The sequence below is a fragment of the Schistocerca americana genome, chromosome 2, assembly GCF_021461395.2.
Source record: "Schistocerca americana isolate TAMUIC-IGC-003095 chromosome 2, iqSchAmer2.1, whole genome shotgun sequence".
Classification (NCBI taxonomy): Eukaryota; Metazoa; Arthropoda; class Insecta; order Orthoptera; family Acrididae; genus Schistocerca; species Schistocerca americana.
Window position 1 is genome coordinate 438,988,412 of NC_060120.1, and position 26,201 is coordinate 439,014,612.

At 41.6% G+C, this 26,201-nt stretch overlaps 1 protein-coding gene across 1 annotated transcript in view; it reads right to left on the reverse strand.

Moving 5' to 3' along the window:
- The window catches only part of LOC124594856 (ATP-binding cassette sub-family C member 4-like), a 289,353-nt gene that overhangs the window by 225,006 nt on the left and 38,146 nt on the right, over positions 1 to 26,201 (reverse strand). Inside the window, exon 3 of the mRNA XM_047133319.1 lies at positions 95 to 196. Within this exon, the coding sequence (XP_046989275.1) occupies positions 95 to 196 (102 nt within the window). The remainder of the gene's footprint in view (positions 1 to 94; positions 197 to 26,201) is intronic.

The following is a 26,201-nucleotide window of genomic DNA, read 5'->3' on the forward strand; positions in this document are numbered from 1 at the left end:
ACAGTTCCCAGTACGTGTGCTGCATATCTCAGTTATCTTTATTTTAATACAAATGAGACACAAAGTATCCATGAGAGATAAAGACATAGCTTACTTCTCCAGTCTATCAGCCAAGACGTCACTAGCGTCTTCATCGAGCCTGTCAAAGAGATCGTCTTCCGTCAGGTGCCCCTTCCACACCAGCTTCCGTATCCACCTGCAACAAACACTTTTACATTAATTGTTGCGCTCGCATATTCTTTTTTATGTAATTATTATTTCGTTTACAGTGACATCACTGTTTTTATATTGGTTCATCATATATATATATATATATATATATATATGTGTATGTGTGTGTGTGTGTGTGTGTGTGTGTGTGTGTGGGTGGGTGGGTGGGTGGGCGTGTGGGAGATCCCTACCTTTCATGTTTACAACAGATATAATTTATGTGGTACCACAATAAAATGAAATAAGTGGAGAACATACACATGCAAGATACGAGGAGAAATAATGAATAGACATTTCCGTTCAAACATTTATAATGCATTGGTATACCTCACCGAATACGTCTTTTTTTTTGACACAGTGTCTGTCAAACTACAAAAAATGTACCAGATGGCGTACTGCAGTGTTCGAAGAAGTCTGTAAGCATGTTGTACGAACATAAACAGTGACTTCTTTTCTGATATGTAAACTCGTATTCTCCATTTCGGGTGTGATACAATTAATCTTCTCTCTCAGAGAGGACAACAACCCACTGAGTGTTTCAGCAACCAGATATTAATAAGCGACCGGCTAACGACTTAGGCTACCTCGAACGTTTTAAACAGCATCTTTTGAAGTGTATGAACTGTAAAGGAGCAGACTTCTGCCGTTTTCAGTGCCTTGGACGGGGTGCTGGGACTCAAACATTGATCACTGCCTCCCGATACAACAACTCAGCAGAAACCGCCACTTCCGTACCTTTGCTTATGTATGCCAATGAACTGGGATGCTGATCAGCCTTCAGGAAGCTTCTGTAGTTTGCCACACTGCCGCGTGACAACAGACAGCCGTCGGTCACTGACCATGTTCCAGACGTTTCCGGGTTGACAAAGAAATGCAAAGTCAGGGGAAAGCAAAGTCAGTGCTGTGCAGTGGCCTTTAAACCCTTCGTGACTCCGTCTTCGTCGAAGATCTGGGCCTTCTGGTTGCAACCAGTTTGTGTCTGCCACAGCATTAGAGTTTTAGCCGTAGTAACGTCGCCCCACTACTACTTCTGCTGTGCTCTGACTAACAGCTGCTGCCAGACAGCCCAGGCCCTGGCAGCCGACAGTCTGCTGCTGCCTCTGCAGCACCGCTTGCCGTCATATCTGCCACCAGAGTGCGCCAGCCACCCTCTGTTGCTCTCCAGCCTTTGGTCCAGCGTTAGACTCAGGGCTAAAAGTGTCACTGCCCTACCTCAGGATCGTAGCGGGGCCGCACCCTGCCTTGGCTGTAGTCGACTCAGCTCCCACCGTGCTGGCTACACCAGTCTAGCGTGCCACCACCCAAGCATAACATGTTAATCACACACTTCGTTTACCTTGACTGCCACTACCAGTTCAGTATTATGAGCCAACATCAAACTGAGACAGAGATGACGGCATACCTGAATGGATGTTCAGCTTCAATGAATTAATGAAGAACTGTTTATGTTCACAATTTGCTTCTCTACAATAGCCCACAACGTCACACCCATCTCCCTAGCCATCGGGGAGATTCCAAGAGGAGGCTATCCTGACTCACAACAAAACGGCTCCAACACCACGTAGCGGTCATTCTCACCCACGACCAGCTACAAAATGGTGGCAGAAGCAGGACGGTTTGGGGATGGAAACGGAGGTGCGCTTCGTTCTGAAGACAGAAAACTGCAAATGGTGACTGAAGTGGGACAGCAACATATTCGTATGTGAGTAGCATCTCTGATCAGATTATCACTAGTGGAATCCTTGTATCCTTATATCTTTCTGTCTAGTATCCTTGTATTCTGTTTGTTCACTATATCAGGTACTGAATCAGTTGTAGTTCTTGGTAAAGGCCCGAGAGCTGAACCAGAACACCTGTGCTATGCACACAAAGTAGTTTACCAGGGCACACAGCCCCGTGCACTAAGTCTCATGATGTAATTTGTTATGGTTTGCCATCGACCAGAGCATTGCGCAAGCCAGTACCAACATTGCACCTGTCTTACATGTGGTAAACTGTGGATGCCAATACGACTTAGGTATACGCTGAAATAGCCGTAAGTAGTAATACAGAACCAGGCAACGACATCAATACAGGTTTCGAATTACTGGAGAACATATCGGGTTCTATGGGAAGTAATATGATCTTTTTCAAATGTGTGTTATGGGCACAGGATGGTAGCTAAAATGCGACTGTGACCCAGGATGTAAGCCCATGGTGTCGGAGCGCTCAGTTAAGTCGGACCACTAAATTACTTGTCTGCTTTCAGAATGAGAGGCAGCTTGAGTTTAAATATTGAGTTTCTTTATGAGTTACCCCAAAGAATACTACAATGACGTACTATGTGCGTTCTTGATGTGTTTTGAAGATGAAATAAGTGTCAGAAAGGTGTAATAGTTCGTGTTCATTGAGTGAAAGAATGCGACAATAGTAATGCTACCACTCGCTCCTTCCTTTTATAGAGAGTTTTCATTATTTATTAGGCCAAAGTGCCAATCTAACAGGATAGTATGCATATACAGGGTGTATCATAAGTAATGGCATAAACGCACACAGTTGAAAGTACGCGATACTAGAAGCAAAGAAATCTCAGTAAACATAGGGTCGAAAATGCATACCTTAAGAGCTGCTAGCAATTTTTCATCTTCAATACTGTGAAGCAAATCTCTTCTACTGCAAGCTCTTTGCTTTCCACATTTTGAGAAATGGTAATGTGGATAAAAACAAGAAAAAAATGTCCAGTAAACATGTCATCTAAAATGCATACCTTAAGAGCTATGAGCATGTGCTCATCTTCACTACTTGGAAAGATGACCCTTCTAATGAACAATTGCTCCCAACTTTTAAGATATACATTTTAGAGCAAATATTTACTGGACATTTTTTCTTGCTTTCGTCCATACTACTAATTCCCAAAATGTGGAAAGCAAAGAGTTTGCAGTAGAAGAGATTTGTTTCACAGTATCGAAGACTAAAAATTGCTCGTAGCTCTCATGGTATGCATTTTCGACCCTATGTTTACTGAGATTTTTTTGCTTCTAGTATCGCGTACTTACAACTCTGTGCGTTTATGCCATTAACTATGAAAAAACCCTGTAGATTAACAGGAACAGAAGTGTACAGCTCAGGGAGAACCTGGTTCATTTTTAGGTTAGCCAAAAGAAAAGCTTTTAATATTGTTTGTGAAATGTAGGATATGACCTACGTTATATACACTATTTTTATTCGAGTTGTTAAAGCTATATTATGTAACTAATATGAGACTGTGCCCCCCATGTACCATGGACCTTGTCGTTGGTGGGGAGGCTTGCGTGCCTCAGCGATACAGATAGCCGTACCGTAGGTACAACCACAACGGAGGGGTATCTGTTGAGAGGCCAGACAAACGTGTGGTTCCTGAAGAGGGGCAGCAGCCTTTTCAGTAGTTGCAGGGGCAACACTCTGGATGACTGACTGATCTGGCCTTGTAACACTAACCAAAACGGCCTTGCTGTGCTGGTACTGCGAACGGCTGAAAGCAAGGGGAAACTACAGCCGTAATTTTTCCCGAGGGCATGCAGCTTTACTGTATGGTTAAATGATGATGGCGTCCTCTTGGGTAAAATATTCCGGAGGTAAAATAGTCCCCCATTCGCATCTCCGGGAGGGGACTACTCATGACGATGTCATTATCAGGAGAAAGAAAACTGGCGTTCTACGGACCGGAGCGTGAAATGTCGGATCCCTTAATCGGGCAGATAGGTTAGAAAATTTAAAAAGGCAAACGGATATTGGCTCTGAGCACTATGGGACTTAACATCTATGGTCATCAGTCCCCTAGAACTTAGAACTACTTAAACCTAACTAACCTAAGGACATCACACAACACCCAGCCATCACGAGGCAGAGAAAATCCCTGACCCCGCCGGGAAGCGAACCCGGGAACCCGGGCGTGGGAAGCGAGAACGCTACCGCACGACCACGAGTTGCGGGCAGGCAAATGGATAGGTTAAAGTTAGATATAGTGGGAATTAGTGAAGTTCGGTGGCAGGAGGAACAAGACTTCTGGTCAGGTGACTACAGTGTTATAAATACAAAATCAAATAGGGGTAATGCAGGAGTAGGTTTAATAATAAATAGGAAAATAGGAATGCGGGTAAGCTACTACAAACAGCATAGTGAACGCATTATTGTGGCCAAGATAGATACGAAGCCCACGCCTACCACAGTAGTACAAGTTTATATGCCGACTAGCTCTGCAGATGACGAAGAAATTGAAGAAATGTATGATGAAATAAAAGAAATTATTCAGATAGTGAAGAGAGACGAAAATTTAATAGTCATGGGTGACTGGAATTCGTCAGCAGGAAAAGGGAGAGAAGGAAACGTAGTAGGTGAATATTGATTGGGGCTAAGAAATGAAAGAGGAAGCCGTCTGGTAGGATTTTGCACAGAGCACAACTTAATCATAGCTAACACTTGGTTCAAGAATCATAAAAGAAGGTTGTATACATGGAAGAACCCTGGAGAAACTAGAAGGTATCAGATAGATTATATAATGGTAAGATAGAGATTTAGGAACCAGGTTTTAAATTGTAAGGCATTTCCAGGGGCAGATGTGGACTCTGACCACAATCTGTTGGTTATGAACTGTAGATTAAAACTGAAGAAACTACAAAAAGGTGGTCATTTAAGGAGATGGGACCTAGATAAACTGAACTAACAAGAGGATGTAGAGAGTTTCAGAAAGACCATTAGGGAACGATTGACAAGAACGGGGGAAAGAAATACAGTAGAAGAAGAATGGTTAGCTTTGAGGGATGAAATAGTGAAGGCGTCAGAGAATCAAGTAGGTAAAAAGACGAGGGCTAGTAGAAGTCCTTGAGTAACAGAAGAGATACTGAATTTAATTGATAAAGGAGAAAATATAAAAATGCAATAAATGAAGCAGGCAAAAAGGAATACAAACGTCTCAAAAATGAGATGGACAGGATGTGTAAATTAGCTAGGCAGGGATGGCTAGAGGACAAATGTAAGGATGTAGAGGCATATATCACTAGGGGTAAGATAGATATCGCCTACAGTGACTTGTATGAATATCAAGAACTCAGATGGAAAACGAGCGAAGAAGGGAAAGCAGAAAGGTGGAAGGAGTACATAAAGGGTCTATACAAGGGCGATGTACTCGAGAGCAATACTATGGAAATGGAAGAGGATGTAGATGAATTGGGCGAGATGATACTGCGTGAAGAGTTTGACAGAGCACTGAAAGACCTAAGTCGAAACAAGGCCCCAAGAGTAGACGACATTCCATTAGAACTACTGACAGCCTTGGGAGAGCCAGTCCTGACAAAACTCTACCATCTGGTGAGCAAGATGTATGAGACAGGCGAAATACCCTCAGACTTCAAGAAAAATATAATAATTCCAATCCCAAGAAAGCAGGTGTTGACAGATGTGAAAATTACCGAACTATCAGTTTAATAAGACACAGCTGCAAAATACTAACGCGAATTATTTACAGACGAATGGAAAAACTGGTAGAAGCGAACCTCGGGGAAGATCAGTTTGGATTCCGTAGAAATGTTGGAACACGTGAGGCAATACTAACCTTACGACTTATGTTAGAAGAAAGATTAAGAAAAGGCAAACCTACGTTTCTAGCATTTGAAGACTTAGAGAAAGCTTTCGACTGTGTTGACTGGAATACTCTTTTTCAAATTCTGAAGGTGGCAGGGGTAAAATAGAGGGAGCGAAAAGCTATTTACAATTTGTTCAGAAACCAGATGGCAGTTATAAGAGTCAAGGGACATGAAAGGGCAGCAGTGGTTGGGAAGGTAGTGAGACAGGGTTGTAGCCTCTCCCCGATGTTATTCAATCTCTATATTAAGCAAACAGTGAAGGAAACAAAAGAAAAGTTCGGAGTAGGTATTAAAATCCATGGAGAAGAAATAAAAACTTTGAGGTTCGTCGATGACATTGTAATTCTGTCAGAGACAGCAAAGGACTTGGAAGAGCAGTTGAATGGAATGGACAGTGTCTTGAAAGGAGGGTATAAGATGAACATCAACAAAAGCAAAACAAGGGTAATGGAATGTAGTCGAATTAAGTCGGGTGATGCTGAGGGAATTAGATTAGGAAATGAGACACTTAAAGTAGTAAAGGAGTTTTGCTATTTGGGAAGCAAAATAACCGATGATGGTCGAAGTACAGAGGATATAAAATGTAGGCTGGCAATGGCAAGGAAAGCATTTCTGAAGAAGAGAAATTTGTTAACATCGAGTATAGATTTAAGTGTCAGGAATTCGTTTCTGAAAGTATTTGTATGGAGTGTAGCCATGTATGTAAGTGAAACATGGACGATAAATAGTTTGGACATGAAGAGAATAGAGGCTTTCGAAATGTGGTGCTACAGAAGAATGCTTAAGATTACATGGGTAGATCACATAACTAACGAGGAAGTAGTGAATAGGATTGGGGAGAAGAGAAGTTTGTGGCACAACTTGACTAGAAGAAGGGATCGGTTGGTAGGAAATGCTCTGAGGCATCAAGGGATCACCAATTTAGTATTGGAGGGCAACGTGGAGGGTAAAAATCATAGAGGGAGACCAAGAGATGAATACCCTAAGCAGATTCAGAGGGATGTAGGGTGCTGTAGGTACTGGGAGATGAAGAAGCTTGCACAGGATAGAGTAGCGTGGAGGGCTGCATCAAACCAGTCTCAAGACTGAAGACCACAACAACAACAACAACATGAGACTGTGGGAGATGTGAATGTTAGCAAATAGGTTATAATACCTTCCTGATTCATATTCCTTTCCCTTGAAGTGAAACGACATAGCTGCTAACAGAACTGATAGTGAGAGCTGAAGTGAAGACAATGAAAATGAGAAGACAGCGTCTCAGCGGTTGTGAGATAGTGGTAATAGTGCGAAGAATCAAGTGTCACTGTGGGTGCAGTAGATGTCATCAAAGTGTAAATACTTGAAAGTGAATTAGTGCTTATGGTGCAGACGGTTTTCTGTACAAATTCGGGGGCTGAATTATTCTTAGGAAGAAGGAGTTGTAAGAGAGTAGAAGACAGCTGTACTCAGCGCCTTGGACAGAGCTCTGGGACTAAAGCATTAACCATTACCGGACAATGCCCCAGCTGAGAAAGAAACTTGGCAGAAGCGGACACTTCCGTAGTACCGTTTCTCAAGTTCCAACGAGCTGGGACTTTGACCAGCTTCAAGAAGCTTCTGCAGTGTGACACAATACCGCGTCTCAATACACGGACGTCAGTAGTCGACCTTGCTCCAGACATTCCCACAGTGACACAGAAAGGCAGCCATTGCTGTGCAGCTGCATTCAGCCCCTGCCTGACAGCCGTTGTCATCGGCCAGCTGTGCAACGTAGCTGTGCCCAATCTATGACACTGCAACCTTGTAGCCAAGAATATGTTGTCACCCCCACTACCGCTTCCACGCTACAAACCGCAGCCTGACTGCCCAGGCGCTGGCGGCCTACACTCTGCCACTTCATCATTTTTGCCGCCGGAGTCCGCCAGCCATCTGCCACTACTCTCCAGTCTTCGATTCGGAGGTAGTGTCTGGGCAGCTCAGCAACCTACTACAAGTGAGAACGTGTCGCTGCCCTGCCTCGTGCCCGTAGGGGGCCGCATTCTGCCTTGGCTGTTGCTGTCGACTCGGCGGCGAGCGTGCCAGCTACACCAACTCAGCGTGCCACCACCCCAGTAGTGTGTGTTAACTGCACACTGTGTTCACCTCGCCTGCCGATACAAGTTGGAATATTACGAGTCTACGCTAAACCAAGCCAGAGACGAGGGCGCCCCTGAATGATTGTCCAACATGAATGAATTAATAAAGAAACGTTTGTGTTCACCGTTTGCTTTTCTACTGCAGTCAACAACGTCACACCCATCTCCTCAACCGATAAAAAGCTCAAGACGTCCCAGGTGGAGGTCGAACCCGTCCTGACATACAAGAAGACGGCCCCCACCACCACGTAGCGGTCATTCTCACCCCCCGGAGCTCCCCATCTGCAGCTCGTGGTCTGGTGGCTAGTGTGAGCCTCTAGCTCACAGGGTCCCGGGTTCGATGCCCGGCTCGTTGGGGATTTTATCTGTCTGGGTCCTGGGAGTTTGCGTTGTCCTCATGATTTCATCATCATCATCATTCGTGACAGTGGCTCGATTGAACCGTGGAAAAAAGTTGGACTGTGTACAAATTGAGACTTTGCACGAGCGCTGATGACCGCACAATTGAGCTCCCGACGAACCAAACTTCATCACACCCCTACCCAGTACAAGTTCGTGACATAAGTGGGACCGTTTGGAAACCAAAAAGGATGTATGCGTCATTCGGATGACAAGAGTGCAAGCGATGACTCAGATGACATGTGAGCAGCTCAGAATTTTGGCTTTTGTTAGCGAGTCCTTCTATACTGGTATCTTTTCATCCTTCGGGCCTGATAGCCTTGGTCACTATGACAGGTCCTGGCTCAGTTGTAGTCTTTGGTGAAGGCCCGAGAGCCAAACCATTAACACCTGTGGGATGTAAACAATTTAGCAGGGCAAACATATCACGATGAAATTTGCTAGGTTTGCATAGAAAAACGCGGGAGTGCACCTGGCTTGGGTATGGGAAACTGTGAGCGCTGATCCGTGGCAGCTACTTTTCATCTTTTCTTCCGACTTTATTTGCTGGCACTCTACTAGGTGGCATGAATTACCCTTACCTTCCAGTGGATTATCACTGGCGCTGAATCTCGAAAACACGCTGGAGAATGTATAGTGGCGACTGGCTGGGTACGTGACGACAGATCAACATGGTCAGTAGTCGGCCCGTCGGCTTTGTGGGCCATTGGCTCTGTTTGTGTGAAGACTGGTTAGTTGCGAGTGTACTATTAGTGATCGCATTGAGGTTTTCACCACGCCCTTCAGTGTGCTCCAGTTGAATAGTCTTTCCTTCTGTCCGTACTGCGCACTTTTTGATGCTGGCGTTTTACATTGAGTCGAAATTATGGAATAACTGCTTTTTTATGTAGCAATGGCAGGTATCTCTCGCGCTGTGATATATCCGCTTCTGTGACTCTCGCTTTAGGGATCTCCAAAAATTTTACACCTATTGTAATAATTGCTAACCGCAAATGGTCTCTTTGAACTTGACATATTTAATGGTTAGTGTTTGTTTTCCGGTGGCTGCTTGCCATTATAAGTGCTACTTGAGGTTTTCGTACCGTAAATATGGAGGGTTTCAAATCAATGTTAGTTTCCTGTGAGCCGTCAGCGCGTTTCTCGTTGCGCTAGTGTGAAATGAAATTTTGTATTTAGTGCTGCTAATCTTCATAAGCTCAATGGTATATCTGGTTTATTAAGTGGTTGTTTTTAACGTCTTGAAATATTTTCTTGGATTTATTGTTTAATTTTTCAATTATTTTACGGAAGTTTGTCGAACTAATGCATGCTTTTACAAATGCGTTTTAGATCTTTCTGAAATCTAAGTGTCATGGAACAAAGCCTTACATGTAAATGGTAGCAATTAAGTGCCACCTCGTAAAGACAAGCTCATGTTTCTCATAGAAATTTCAGTTTGCTGCAATCAAATCTCTGTCTGGACAGCCTAGATCACTTATTGACTGTTTTTCTATTTCAAGTAACTTTCTGAAACTAATGATTTCACCCTATTCAGTTAAGTTGTTTTGGGGGAGGCACTTATTACGCCATAATTTTACTGTATGCTATTCAGCGGTACTTGCTCAGTACAATTTCGCGTAACGTTACTATTTATTATTAAGGCAGATTTCAGGTTTTTATGCCATTAAGTTAGTAAGGCGTGAGTGAATCATATTTTCTGAACTTTTATCTTCAGCTCGTGTTTCACCTGAATGGTGTCTGTCGGCAGCTCTTAGCTTTACGAATTGCGAGTCTGCTGCTTGGGGTGGCGCTCGGCCTTGGGGACCTGCTGCTGTTACCACCAGCACGGTGTTGTACGGGAGTGTTTGTGGCTGGCCGACATTGTCTTAGTGGAGCTGTTCGCACTAACAGCGTATTTCTTAAGTTTGTTTAGTCTACGCTCTTATTTACAAGCTCGTTAGTCAATGTTTTTCGCCAGATATTTTACGTCTCTCCTGAAACGGGTAATATTATCTGAATTATGATTAACATTTAGATTTTCTATACCAGATTGTTTAAGCCTGTGCTTATTATGCTAATATTTGAAAACTCTAAGCTTACTTTTCTAGTGGCAAGAGTTCGAGATGTGTTTTACGAGTATTTTTCCATCACTTCCGTATTGTATTTATTAGATGCAAGTAAAAGAAAATCTTGCTGCATCATAACTATTGGATCTTAAATTTCGTGGTTCGTGTTCTGAAAACTGAAGGTTACGACTTATGATTTAGTACTGTAACGCCGCTTCCTTTGGACGCAAAGATGAAAGTATAAAAATAGTACCCAAAACCCAAAACAAACCCCAAACCCAGGATCCAAATTTAAAAAAAAAAAAGGAAAAAAAAGTCACACTGTGATAGCATTTCTTGAATAGTAGTAAGTATACTGAAGAGAAACAAGGTAAAAACAAGTAGAAAAGAAGTCCAGTATGATGTAACTTAGTATTTGTTCAAAAGAAAGTAAAATAGAATCCCTTTTGTATCAAATTAAAGTAAAAGTAGATCGCAAAGTAGTGTACTTATAGATCACGGAGTAGTACAAGTGACCTCAAAGAATACTCCTTGTGAGTACTCTTTGAGGACACCGCGGAATACAGAAGATAAAGTTATACATTATTAATGTGCTTCTAGCGCTTGCTTGTTCGTGTCGTAACTTAACGTGTGCTCTTGTACGATCTGCTGGAAATCATTAAGCTTGAAATAGGTAGATCAGCAACTTTGAGTATATCATTAGGGAAACTCAAGATAGGAAAAGAACCGAAATTTGTCTTAAATTGATTACTATCAATGGAATATTGAACTTTGTCCCAAAGTGATAGACTGTTAGTAATTTAACGAAAAAGGAAGTAAATATTAGTACCGAATTGTGGGAAAATACTTAGATTTCGGTAAAGCAACTGATGAAATCTTGATCTTATTCCAAACTCTTTGACTGAAATTTACGTAACTAATTCCACTAAGCTTAGGGAAAGGTTACTTCTTTAAGACAATGATAGGATGTGCTTAGACTATAATAAATCAGCATAACATGAAATTACCGTGTTTGACATTTATTTCAAACCAAATAATATTACGTGCTTACGAAACATTTTCTTAGTGCAACGATAGAGATTAATAACAGAACGCTGCATATATACATATATATATATATATATATATATATATATATATATATATATATATATATATATATGTGTGTGTGTGTGTGTGTGTGTGTGTGTGTGTGTGTATGTTGTGTGTGTGCGTGCAGCGCTCTGTTATTAATCTGATGTGTTATATATATTCTTTGCCGCTCTAAAAAAGTTGTCGTACTGATTCAGACTATTTAGCTAACAAAAACTGAAAACTTTAGTGGAGAAACTACCGCTGTATATAGGCTGTAACCATGTTTAGTGCAATAATAGCAGTTTGTATGCATCTACACGTAGCTGTGCTCGTACACGTCGGGGAGCATGAGGTTATTTGAGCTGGCCGGTACAATTAATACGCACTCGGTGTGAATATAGTGCAGCAGGGCAGACTTCGTTTTTAACGTTCCTTATCAGACAGTATACAGACATTCTATCGCTACTTGGTCGGTGCACGAACTACATCAACGAACATTTTCAATAGAAGGAGCGGTTACAGTACTCGCAGCCGCAGTTGTTGCTTTCAAAAGCTAGTCTGATTAATACTGAAATTAATTTAAATTTCATTCTTAAAATCCTTTTAAGAGCTTTAAGTGGCGATGTGTTCTTACAATATTGGGAGAGTAATTCTTATAATAACTCCAATACCAAGTTGTTTTCACTGAGAAATGTCTTACCTCATTATCTTGCAATTTTGTACAAGCATCAAAAAAAGTTTTGCGTCACCCCGGTTCCCAGAACTTCTGAAGATAGACGTTGACTGAGGATATTGTATCACAGACACAGTCCCTTTGACTGTTCATAGATTCACTAAAACCGCTCAAAGACGTAAACAACCATGCATAAGCAGCACCTATTAGATGGAGGGGGTCCGACAGTTCCAGTCATTCCACCAGGAGGGAGGTACACCGCTCGTGTTGTCTGTAGTTCAACCATGCCTAGACGGTCAATACTGTGGTTCGATCGCGTCCGCATTGTTACTTTGCGACAGGTAGGGCTCTCAAAAAAGAAAGTGTCCAGGCGTCTCGGAGAGAACCAAACCGATGTTGTTCGGACATGGAGGAGATACAGAGAAACAGGAACTGCCGATAACATGCCTCACTCAGGCCGCCCAAGGGCTACTGTTGCAGTGGATGACTGCTGAATACGGATTATGGCTCGGAGGGACCCTGACAGCAACGGCACCATGTTGAATAATGCTTTTCGTGCAGCCACAGGACGTCGTGTTACGACTCAAAGTGTGCAATAGGTTGCATTTTGCGCACCTTCTCTCCTGACGTCCATGGCGAGATCCATCTTTGCAACCACGGCACCATGCAGCTCGGTACAGATGGGCCCAACAACATGCCGAATGGACTGCTCGGGGTTGGCACCACGTTCTCTTCACCGATGAGTGTCACATACGCGTTCAACCAGACAATCGTCGGAGACTTGTTTGGAGACAACCCGGTCAGGCTGAACGCTTAGACACCGTCCAGCGACTGCAGCAAGATGGAGGTTCCCTGATGTTTTGGAGTTTCATTATATGGGGCCGACGTACGCCGCTGCTGGTGATGGAAGGTGCCGTAACGGCTGTATGACACGTGAACACCATCCTCCGACCGATGGTGCAGCCATATCGGCAGCATATTGGCGAGGCCTTCGTCTTCATGGACGACAACTCGCGCCCCCATCGTGCACATCTTATGAATCACTTCGTTCAGGATAACGACATCGCTCGACTAGAGTGGCCAGCATGTTCTCTAGACATGAACCCTATTGAACGTGCCTGGGATAGATTGAAAAGGGCTGTTTATGGAAGACGTGACCCACCAACCACTCTGAGGGATCAACGCCGAATCGCCGTTGAGAAGTGGGACAATCTGGACCGACAGTGCCTTGATGAACTTGTGGATAGTATGCCACGGCGAATACAGGCATGCATCAGTGCAAGAGGACGTACTAATGGGTATTAGAGGTACCGATGTGTATAGCAATCTGAACTGCCACCTCTGAAGGTATCACTGAATGGTGGTACAACATGCAATGTGTGGTTTTCATGAGCAATAAAAAGGGCGGAAATGATGTTTATGTTGATCTCCATTCCAATTTTCGGTACAGGTTCCGAAACTCTCGGAACCGAGGTGACGGAAAACTTTTTTCATGTGTGTATTTATTACTGATTTCTTGCTTGTGGCTTGGGGCCTTTGATCACTGACTTAAACCGATTATTTTCGAAAAAAAAAGTCCTGTAGTTCATTGTTTCACATGTTTAATATCGTATTCCATTTATTAGTGAACGTGTTCTGTAAATAAATGCGAACTGTCAAAGGAAAAATGATACCATCATCATTGGTCTGCTTATCACGTGCCCCTTCCCTTTCCCATTCGGGGAATTGAGTGGTAGCCATAGAGCGCCATTACTTCCTTTCCGGGTAAAGAGGACGCAGAATTTTCTACCCCTCTTGCATCATTTTTGCTTTGACAGTTGAGAGTTGTGAGGTACTAACAATTATTTTAACTATTTCAGAGAACCCTATTGCTGTGGATTTCGGAGCTTGCTTGGGCTTATCTTACTTCAAATGTGAACACGTCGAATATGAGCTCAAGATGAGGAGCAAGCCTGTTGGGAGTTTTGTCACAGAGCACTGGATAATCCTCTTCACATTTCCCCCGTACCTTGAGATTACTGATCAGCAAAAAAGAGACCGTTAGACAGTTAATTGTTAGGGTGATACTTTATCAGATCAGTGCTGGTTCTTTGGCTTTAGATAGTGAAATTGGCAGCATGGATAAATGTAATTTAACTGTTAGTTAGTAACAGAGTTTGAGGTATGTGGAGACCGGCCGAAGTGGCCGAGCGGTTCTAGGCGCTTCAGTCTGGAACCGCGCGACCGCTACGGTTGTAAGTAGGCTGTTTATGTTTTCTTATTGGTAACGCCACGTAGCGCTCTATATGAAAAATCACTGGCTGTGCTGTGTGCAGTCTGTGGCTAGTTTGCATTGTTGTCTGCCATTGTAGTATTGGGCAGCTGAATGTTAACAGCGCGTAGCGTTGCGCAGTTGGAGGTGAGCCACCAGCAGTGATGGATGTGGGGAGAGAGATGGCGGAGTTTTGAAATTTGTAAGACTGTCATGAACTGCTATATATATTATGACTATTAAGGTAAATGCAGTGTTTGTTCTGTATTAAATTCTTTCATTTGCTAACTATGCCTATCAGTAGTTAGTGCCTTCTGTAGTTTGAATCTTTTATTTAGCTGGCAGTAGTGGCGCTAGCTTTATTGCAATAGCTCGAGTAACCAAGATTTTTGTGAGGTAAGTGATTTGTGAAACGTATAGGTTAATGTTAGTCAGGGCCTTTCTTTTGTAGGGATTTTTGAAAGTCAGATTGCGTTGCGCTAAAAATATTGTGTGTCAGGATAAGCACAGTCATGTATAATTCTTCAAAAAGGTGACGTTTCAAACGTCGACCCTTAGCCGAGGATACCTCACTGGAATCTTCTCATTTTTTCTTGTAGTTTGTGTAATTAGTGTAGCTATTGTTTATTGCTAGCGCGTAATTGTAGAGAGAATCTCCTTTGTAGTTGCATTCTTTCATTGTTGTACAGTAAAACAGTTGTGGCATGCATGTAGATTTGCACCAAGTATTTCGCAGCTGCGCTTGCAATTAACTACATATTATTTTCAGTGCTATGTTAATGTGTTCTCTTATTTTTGCTCTTCAAATTGTGCTTTTCTGTGTTATCGTGTGAAATATTGTGACAATAATGGCGTGTGAAAAACGTAACACTAGGCTCCAAAGTAAACTGAGAAATAATAGTGACGACGAGCGTAGCTTGCCAGCACCACTGTGTAATGAATTAACAGACGTTCAAAGTAGTAATTTGGTAACTGTGCATAGGGAAATGGAGCGGGCTGCAAACAATGGCGTAGACAGTGAAACAGGTAGTGAATAGGGAAGCATTATCGATCGATCGCTCGGCAACAGCTCGCCTCAGGAATCCGAAATGACAGGACACAATTTTGCAAATACTGTAGATTCAGGTTTTCCGTCCTCACCGTTTTCTCAAATGAGTCAAGACACATTTTCCGCTTGTCAAAATGTGAATGTTGCCGGTGCAAATTCACTGCCGAAAAGCACTGAGGAACATGTTTCAGACACCAGTGCATTGTTATTACAATTAATGCAACAAATGGGACAAAAGCTTGAAAAGTTAGACACAATGGAACAAAATCAGAGACAAACACAGCAACAGTTAGACACAATGGAACAAAATCAGAGACAAACACAGCAAATGCTTTAAAGTTAGACACAGTGGAACAAAATCTTAAAAAGTTAGACACAGTGGAACAAAATCTTAAAAAGTTAGACACAATGGAACAAAATCTTCAAAAGTTAGACACGACGCTTGAACAAACACGTGAAGATTTAACTACTGAGTTACATAACATCGAATCGAAATGCCAAAATGTCTGTAATGACGTAAAAACACAAATTTGTGAGCATTTCCAACCTATTTTTTCGCGTCATGAAAATGCATTACAGAATCACGAAGCAGCCATAAAGGAACTGCAAACTATTGTTCATGAAAATCACGACACCTTGCAAGCTAAAATTGACTCAGTTGCATCTACCGATTCGGTTACGCAACTTGCAAAAACTCAAGAAAACTTAAAGGACACAGTAGATACGATTTCAACACAAATGGGCACTCTGAAACTTGGTTCAGAAAAACACACTGAGGAAATAAGTACACTATCGGAGAAAGTAGCCGAACTTTCGGATCAGTTCACTAACTTATCTGCAAAGGTAGATGATGATCTGAATGACACAAGACCTGTAGCCATCACTGACACAGAAGAGTATGAACAAATTAAGAAATTCAAACAAAATCAGAATCAAATTAATACGCAATACAAAAGAGAAATCCGGGAAGTACAAGATCAATTGGCACAAGTAATACAAAAATTTCATATTTCAGAGGACACTCGCGCTCCAACACGGGAAGAGGGACTTAGAAACACGAAACACCCACAAGATAATAACACAGGACACTTCGGAAATTATGAAAGAAATTGGCAAGGTGCACCGAATTTTGAGATGGAACCGCCGACACGACGTAACAATGACAGATATGCTACTCGCCGACACGATGATTTTGACTATAAGCTGTTTATTACTACACGTAAATTCAAAACATTTAAGAATTCTGCCAATGACATTCATCCACAAGCGTGGCTCCATCAATTCTCTCATTGTTTTCCTCCCAACTGTTCATTGGAGCACAGGTTAGAATTTATGTGTGGCTACTTGGAGAATGAACCAGCTGTAAGAATGCGATCGGTCATTCACGATTGTCACAGTGAAGGAGATTTTTATCATGCCTTCCTCTCAGCATATTGGTCTCAAGCTACACAAGACCGAGTAAAACATAGCATCATAATGATGAAACATTTCGAACAATCTGAATTTTCCAGTCTTGTGGAATATTTTGAAGACATGTTGCACAAGAATCAGTACCTGTCAAACCCATACAGCCCCTCAGAGCTCATCCGCATTTGCTTAATCAAACTGCCTGAACATTTACGACATATTATTTTAGCAGGACGTTGCAAAGACGACATTGAAGCTTTTCAGGGACTGTTACAAGAACTGGAAATTGACACTGATATTCGCAGAACGCGAAAACAGGAGCACGACAATTACAGATCACATCCGTCACAATTCCGCGATGACAGAAATAATACACGACAAGGCTATTCTTTCAACGTAAATCGTGACCAAAACAGACACCACCCGTCTGACAACCGTTGGCAGAGTAGTAATAGTTACAGAGAAAGATCGCACTTCCGAAGTAATGAATATGACAGAGATAACCACAGAAACAGACAATATGGGAACCGAAACAATTATTACCAGGGGAGACAGAATAACTTCAGACGCAACAGTTCAGCGCGGAGTTACGATTCAGGGAGAAATTCTCCACCACGTGACCGACAAGGAAGAAACTACGGAATCTACCGACATGACGACAGACGATAGAATCATAACGACAGACGTCAATTTCATCAGAACTGGCGGGATTCTAACACGGCTGGGCCCTCTCGGCAAGGCGAATTTGTAGAAGTTAGGTCTCCTAATCCCAATAACGACGCGCGCCAACAAAGAGACAGACAATGACTCGCACAGCAGGCAGCCGCGTGCGCCAGGTGGCTCAGAGAAAAATAACATAGACGCTAACCTTGAGAAAAATTCCAGTATTCTTTACCGACGTATACCGCCTGACAATTGCATTCAAGTTCAAACTCTGAGTACTATGAAGAGTAAAGGATTGCACCACACTCCACATGTAAAACCGCTTATTGAGAGATAATCTGCTTTTTAACTTTGTCTTTGCCATAAAATTTTTCTCTTCACATTTCTAGTATGCTTTGTCAAACTTAGAATCTGTTAACATGCAACAATGTTTGAAGTTAAATATCCAGTCAAGAACCAAGAGAACTTATTTAAACAGAAATTACGAATGCATTGTTATAGTGAACAGACAACACAGTGTTGTTATTTGTAAATTCTTGCTTGTTAGTTGCACGATTACATAATGACTATCAGGCTTACATACACAGAACATGTACTGGTACTGCTAATGAGATTTTAGTGCAACATTTTTGTTTACTTGAAAATACATTATGGATTCAAGGTGCTTTCTGAGAGATACCAGATGACACAGTGGTTAGTTTATTTGACAGCTACACAACTATATCACGACGCTACTAATGTGTGACACAATTTACCTTGTTGCTTTTGCGGTGTATCTGTTTTATATCTGCACAGTTTTTCTGAATTCTTCTGGAAAGTAAAACATGTTTTAGTAGTAACTTTTGTGGTATAGCTACAAGGAGACAGCCTTTTCTGTAGCACAACAATACGTTACAGCACAGTACTTTCTTCATCACAGCAATAAGCGTAATAGCTAAGATATCTATACTCAAAGCATTTCACTTTTGTTTATCATGAGGTAAGTACATTGACTTCTGCAGAACTTAGCTTTCGGAGGACGATAATTACGACACTTCCACAGAATTATCTTACAGCAAGACGCACATTTAGCGCTACAGGACACGCATTTGAGTGATTAATTTTGTACTTAAAACATTTATTTTTAAAGATATTTGAAGTACAATGATACGAAGTTTTTCCGTGATACATTTCATTCCATTGCAATAATCTGTAACACCTGAGGGTATAATTACATTAATCCTCAGGGGATGCTTACTTTGTGTATCATGTGTTTGGCAAGCACAAGGAGCCCTAGCTAATATGGTATTTGCTTACACAACTTTACACATCAGTACCATATTTCTCCAACACATAATTACACAGCTATCTGATCATTTAACTGAGAGAGACAAACGTTTTTACTACGGCAGTGATAGTGTTTACGTAATTACACCATTGGATAACTTCACACTTACGAAATTGTATTTTGTCTGTACTTTGTGAACTGTTCATATTTTTTCAGACCCATTGTGATATTATGAGAACTTTGAATGATATATTTGGTATGGGATCACGATTTTTAAAGTACGTTTGAGGCAGATGACACTTTTGACATGAGCAGAGAATTTTTTTTTTTTAGGTTTTGAAATTATTGCAAAAACCTACGACATTTTTGAGAGTTGACTGAGGTGTTATGATATTATTGTGACGACGATGTGTGTTATGCTGCTGAGGTATGTTTATGATCAATAAGCTGATGCTATATGAGGAATTTGATTATGCTACGTATTTATTATGATGAAATATTGAAGAAGTGTCTACGAATATGTATACGTGTTATAAAGCAAGGAATAATGAGTAGTGATTAGGGACTCTGATTTGTGGAAGAGGATGTTGGAAACCAAGAATCGTACTTTAGAATTATGAAATGTGTGTACATGTGTGAATGTATTACAATGCCGCCGAAAAATTTTTTGGACACTGTTATATCAACAGGATTTTGTATCTACAGATTTTTAATGCAAATTCTTGACCTGTGAAATTTTTTATATGAGACTGCCACTGTAGCAGAAACTGCTGTCCTAAATATTTCAGTAAGAAAGCTAAGTGACCTTGACGTAATGCGTTTTGGGCGGCCAGCTGAGAGATAGCCGCCTGACAAAAGAAAGCCATTAGGTGGAGGAAAAAAAAAAAAAAAAGGAGAGGCCATTATCCTCGCTATTGACATTCCTTTGTAGAAAGCATCGCAAATACGACACGCTCAATCTTGAAAACATACGATAACACTGTGGAGCTCTTAATTTATGATATTTACTGATATGCCTAATGAAATGACGAGAAATGTTTTATGTCTATACACCTGATTATGACTACTGTCTTTCTAGTTGAGAGACATTATTTACTACCTTATGAAATGCCATATGGCTTGCTTTATGTATTTATTTACTCATTTTGTTTAATATCTAGTTTCTAGCTGCACTGCAGCATTGGCTAAAATAAAATTTTAGTGATGTACTAATATAAATATTTTCTGTCTACACATCGAGTAAATAATAATTTTTTTCAAAAAAATGAGGGAGCACAAGAAGACATTTCCTACACAGGAACTGCATTCATAATTTTCTTTTCAAGTACTTGGTAATTTTTTGTAGAATAAGTTGTGGTGCACACCTTAAATGACATAGATACTAAGATGTGAATAGACATTTCCCTTATCTGCGTTGTAGTCTTTAGTGTACTATATTTTCTGCTTGAGCTTTGTCATGTATAGGTATAAGTTATAGCATTTGCTGCTGCTGCTTGCCAGGCATAGTGTTACTGAATTTGACTCTGTATTACTCTGTTAAGCTAGTTTTACTACTGATTTATTTTTCTTGTTGCTGCACATTGGCTCATATTAGTTGTAATGTTGCATTGATTGGTAATTTAGATTTACTGCAGCTTGCTTTGACAATTTCCATTTTTTTGTCATTGCTCTTTGTGTTAATTGTTTTGTGCTGCTGCATTGCCTCGTCCCTTAGTTTAGCATCTGAGCTCAGTAGATTTAAGTTAGCTTAAGATGGGGTAGGCTATATGTGAGAACGAGTTGTGATGAATTGGAAGAAATGCATTGAGAAGCTATAAGAAAATGGTTTGGCCAAAAAAAGAATTTTGAAAGAGGATGTGAACAGAATGCAGAAAGCATGCTTGGATAGGATTTTTTTTTTGGTGGAAACAAATGTTGAAATAAGGGGAAAGATCTACAGAACGAAGTTTTGGGTTGGACTGCAGTACCAAATGTTACACTGAAAACAAACCCTGTCCTTTCCTTTTGTGTTATCCCACTATGTGTTTGTGTACTCTTGTATATTTGTGTTTTTCCTGTCTTTATGTGTTTAGCTGATGTTGTTATGTTGTAGAATTTTTCTAATACTATGTTATTTACTTTGTAAAGATGTTTAGACATTATTTATTCTGTTTTGTTTTAATGCTCATGTGTGAAGTTGATGTTTCAAAAGTTATTCTGATCTTTTATATATGAACTGATGTCATAATTCCTGTAACACTGATGTATACGTTTATTTCTATTGTTTTGTAAAGCCCCTATTACTACAAATGTTATCTGTATTGTTATGTTCTTTAATGATGTATTTTGTACCTTTGCACCTCTGTTATTATATATAAAATTGCAATTGGCACCAGTTCATCAAATTAAGTAACTTCTAAGTTACATTTCACTGCACACGTTTCTGTTGGTCATAGTATATGGACAATACGTGAGAAGTAGGGACTGATAGTGTTTGCACGTGTGTTAATAATTCAGCAAGGGACTGGATAACAGCATTGCTGGTTCTAAGGACATTTCAAACAATTTTTTTGTGAGTGGACAAGTGGTGGTTTATGGACTTGCTATGTTCTCCGCAAGACTCTTCGATGGTGATTGTGCACCTGCACAGTCGCAACAGATGGCTGCTGGCCGTCTCTACATGGACTACCATGGGTCTGCATCTTTGATGGCCCACCAGTACCATTATTTCTACAAGGACTACAGTGGGTCTGCACCTCTGATGGCCCACCAATACCAGGACTACAGTGGGTCTACTCTGTTATGACCTACCTACCAATATTCTTCAAAACTTCGACTGACTCTGCGGTGGGTTTGCTCTGTTGTGGCCCACTACCTGTCTTTTCGTTGGAAGGACAACACTACTTCTTCAAGACTGCATGGAAATCCACTACTTCCGTGTGCATTCTCTTTTACTGCTCAGACTTTGAGAAAAACACTGCTATTTTACTGCGGTGAACGATCAGGACTGTCTTTATGGACTGTGAGAAAATTTTAGCTTTTGACCAACATTGTATCAATAAGTGTGTGCATTTGATATCTTTGTTATTGTAATTATGAAAAATTTTATCAAATCATTATTGGCCACTGCCCAAAACAATTTGTAAATTTTTTTGTGGGGAGCATGGGGGCTATGTAAGTAGGCTGTTTATGTTTTCTTATTGGTAACGCCACGTAGCGCTCTATATCACTGGCTGTGCTGTGTGCAGTCTGTGGCTAGTTTGCATTGTTGTCTGCCATTGTAGTATTGGGCAGCTGAATGTTAACAGCGCGTAGCATTGCGCAGTTGGAGGTGAGCCGCCAGCAGTGATGGATGTGGGGAGAGAGATGGCGGAGTTTTGAAATTTGTAAGACTGTCATGAACTGCTATATATATTATGACTATTAAGGTAAATACAGTGTTTGTTCTGTATTAAATTCTTTCATTTGCTAACTATGCCTATCAGTAGTTAGTGCCTTCTGTAGTTTGAATCTTTTATTTAGCTGGCAGTAGTGGCGCTAGCTTTATTGCAGTAGCTCGAGTAACCAAGATTTTTGTGAGGTAAGTGATTTGTGAAACGTATAGGTTAATGTTAGTCAGGGCCTTTCTTTTGTAGGGATTTTTGAAAGTCAGATTGCGTTGCGCTAAAAATATTGTGTGTCAGGATAAGCACAGTCATGTATAATTCTTCAAAAAGGGGACGTTTCACGGTCACAGTTTCGAATCCTGCCTCGAGCAGTGATGTCCTTCGGTTAGTTAAGTTTAAGTAGTCCTAAGTTCTAGGGGACTGATGACCTCAGATGTTAAGTCCCATAGTGCTCAGAGCCATTTAAACCATTTAGGTATGTGGAGAATCAAGGCAGCGGCAGGTCGGTCACTGATTCCTTTGCCAAGTTGTCCAACACGATTATGTATTTGCTCAGTGGGGTTTCCGAGTTGTCTGTTGATCAATTAAAGCAAGTTCGTGAAGTGTTGTAGTTGTTAATCCTCTTTGAGCTCGATACCGATGCTTTACGAGTTTCGCGTTCCGTGTTGCTTCCTTTGCTCTATCCTTTGTCAAAAGAACTGTTGAGCAATTTGTTGTCTGACATACTTCGAAGACAAGGTACTTTGGGCCCGTTCAGAGCTCTGATAATAGAATGAAAGTAATCACCACGCATTCGAAACGAGCTTGAGTTTGAGTACTATTGGCATGTGCAAACATCTTATGAGACACTAAGTTAATGTATTGAGTGGGTTGGTATGGCCTCCTCCGCCTTGAATATGAATGTTACTGAGCGGGATAGTCTCTCGAACAGTCTGGAAGGCAAGAGACCAGAGGATTGTTCATGTTTCGTACTTACCCACAGACCTGCTACCTTTTCTGAGTTGAATGAATTACTCATTTCGATTGAAGCACATAAATTTGCGGATGAGCAACGGGAGTAGGGTAGGGACTATTAACCTGTTCCTTTCATTTCGAAATTTGAGTGTCATCGGCCACCCTTTAGTTCAGTAGTTGGTAAGAATTGTTTTAAGTGTGGGGTGCATATCTGGTTCGTGAGTGTCCGGTTACACGGGCAAGGCCTAACAGCTGACGCCACCGGGCACATGGCAAAACTCTAGTCAGAAGCTCCCCACTCATTGTGCATGTATTTGTGGGCTCGAAAGACCTGCTCTTCCATATCTTTGTCCTCACCTCAACAGACAACCCATTTTGGGCTTGTGGGCTTTGGAAGTTCAGTTTCCTCGCTTGACTATCGCTGGTATCTCGAGCTTCGCAGTCTGAGTAGGTTGCCTCCTATACGTCCTCCACCCAGAGACGTCAGGTCGCCAACGGGCAAGAGTCACCTCTGGTGGGTGGGATGTGGGACACTTTATCCACCTGCATTTCTTCTTGCCCTTTAAACTCATTATAATTAAAATTTTGTCCTTCACCTTTTTGCTTGGGTACGATTTCATTCAGCGAACAGGTTTGGTTTTAAACTTTGCTGGTAACGCCTTTTTCTTTAAATTTTGTCCGTCTCAGGAAACTACCCTTTATTCTTGCCACCTCACTAGTAATATTAATTCCTTAAGCACATTTCATTCGGAATTCGAATTTCGTCACGTTGACGATGGTAAGGTTAGACAGTTAAGTGATATCCTAGAACAGTTTACCGACGTAGTTACTAAATAGTTGGGTGTAACTGATGAAATTCAATACCAAATCCGTTTTGTTGATGATATTCTGCTGCATCCTAAGACGATAATATTGAGTCAGATGTATGCTGTGGAACGAAATTGTTAGACTTTTAGCTTCTCCGGATGCTTCACCCATATTCCTGATACCTAAGGGGCTGAGAGAGGATTATAGGATCTGTCGACCTGGAAAAAGCATTAAAAATGTAAAATGATGCAAGATGTTCGAAATTCAGAGAAAAATAGGGTTTATCTATAGACAGAGACGGGTAATGTACAAAATGTACAAAAGCCAAGAGAGAATAATAACAGTGGGCGACCAAGAACGAAGTGCATGGATTAAAAAGGGTGTAAGCAAGGGTTATGGTCTTAAGCCCCTACTGTTCAGTCTGTTCATAGAAGAAGCAACTATGGAAATGAGAGAAAGGTTCAGGAGTGGAATCAAAATTCAAGGTCAAAAGATATCAGTGATATGATTCGCTGATGACATTGTTATCCTGAGTGGAAGTGCAAAACAATTACGTGATCTTCTGAATGGAATGAACAAAATGGCTCTGAGCACTATGGGACTTAACATCTATGGTTATCAGTCCCCTAGAACTTAGAACTACTTAAACCTAACTAACCTAAGGACAGCACACAGCACCCAATCATCACGAGGCAGAGAAAATCCCTGACCCCGCCGGGAATCGAACCCCAGAACCTGGGCGTGGGAAGCGAGAATGCCGGCCGCGGTGGTCTAGCGGTTCTAGGCGCTCAGTTCGGAACCGCGCGACTGCTACGGTCGCAGGTTCGAATCCTGCCTCGGGCATGGATGTGTGTGATGTCCTTAGGATAGTTAGGTTTAAGTAGTTCTAAGTTCTAGGGGACTGCTGACCACAGATGTTAAGTCCCATAGTACTCAGAGCCATTTGAACCATTTGAAGCAAGAACGCTACCGTGGAATGAACAATCTAATGAGTACAGAATATGGATTGAGAGTAAATTGAAGAAAGGTGAAAGTAATGAGGAGTGGCAGGAATGAGTAAAGCGAGAAACTTAACGTCAGGATTGATGGACACAAAGTAGATGAAGTTAAGAAATTCTTCTATCTAGACAGAAAAAAATCTGCGACGGACAGAGCAAGATCATCAAAAGCGGAGTAGCATTGGCAAAAAGAGCATTCCTGTCCGAGAGAAATCTACTAGTATCAAACATAGGTCTTACTTTGACGAAGAAAATATTGAAAATCCGCATTGTATGGTAGTGAAACACTGTCTGTGGGAAAATCGAGAAAAAGAGAATCGTAGCATTTCAGATGTTGTGAATATTGAAAGTTAGGTGGATTGATAAGTTGAGAAATGAGGACTTTCTGCACGGAATCGGAGAGGAAAGGAATGCATAGAAAACACTGAAAAGAAGAAGGGACAGGATGATAGGACATCTTTTAAGATGTCAGGGAATAACTTCCATGGTACTAGAGGGAGCTGTAGATGGAAAAAGCTGCAGAGGAAGACAGAGGCTGGAATACATCCAGCAAATAATTGAGGACGTAGGTTGCAAGTGCTGTTCTTAAATGAAGAGGTTGGCACAGAAGAGGAATTAGTTGGCTTGTTTGGGAGAGAAGACCAGACAGCGAGGTCATCGGTCTCATAGGATTAGGGAAGGATGTCGGCCGTGCCCTTTCAAAGGAACCATACCGGCATTTGCCTGGATCGACTTAGGAAAATCACGTAAAACCTAAATCAGGATGGCCGGACGCGGGATTGAACCGTCGTCCTCCCAAATGCGAGGAATTCGTGGCGGGCCGCATCAAACCATTCAGAAGATTGATGACTCAAAGAAATGGACCTGGAGCCATGCCGACTCCAGTGCCGTGGCCAGCTGCGAGGTGTCTCGATTGAGGATCCTTGACGCGTACAGTTGGGTTGAGGTGGTCCTAAAGATTCTCGATTGCGCTTAAAAACGTGGATTCTGGCAACCAGGGAAGTACGGCAAACTCATCCTCTTCGAACCACGCACGTACACTGTAAGTTGTGTGACACGTTGCGTTGCCCTGCTCGTAGCTGCCATCGTCCGAGGAAAAACAAACTGTGTGGTCTGCCTTCTAGAATGACGAGATCACACATGTGACGCCACGAAATTATTCCCCAGACCGTAAAGCCTCCTCCTACGGCCTTGACCCTTCTGATGATTGTTGCTTGGTTTTTGCTTTTAGAAGTTTCAAGCCATACATACCAACGGCCACCTGTCTGACAGAGCATAAAACGTGATTCATCTGTAAAGGCCACCTATCGCCACATGGAAGCC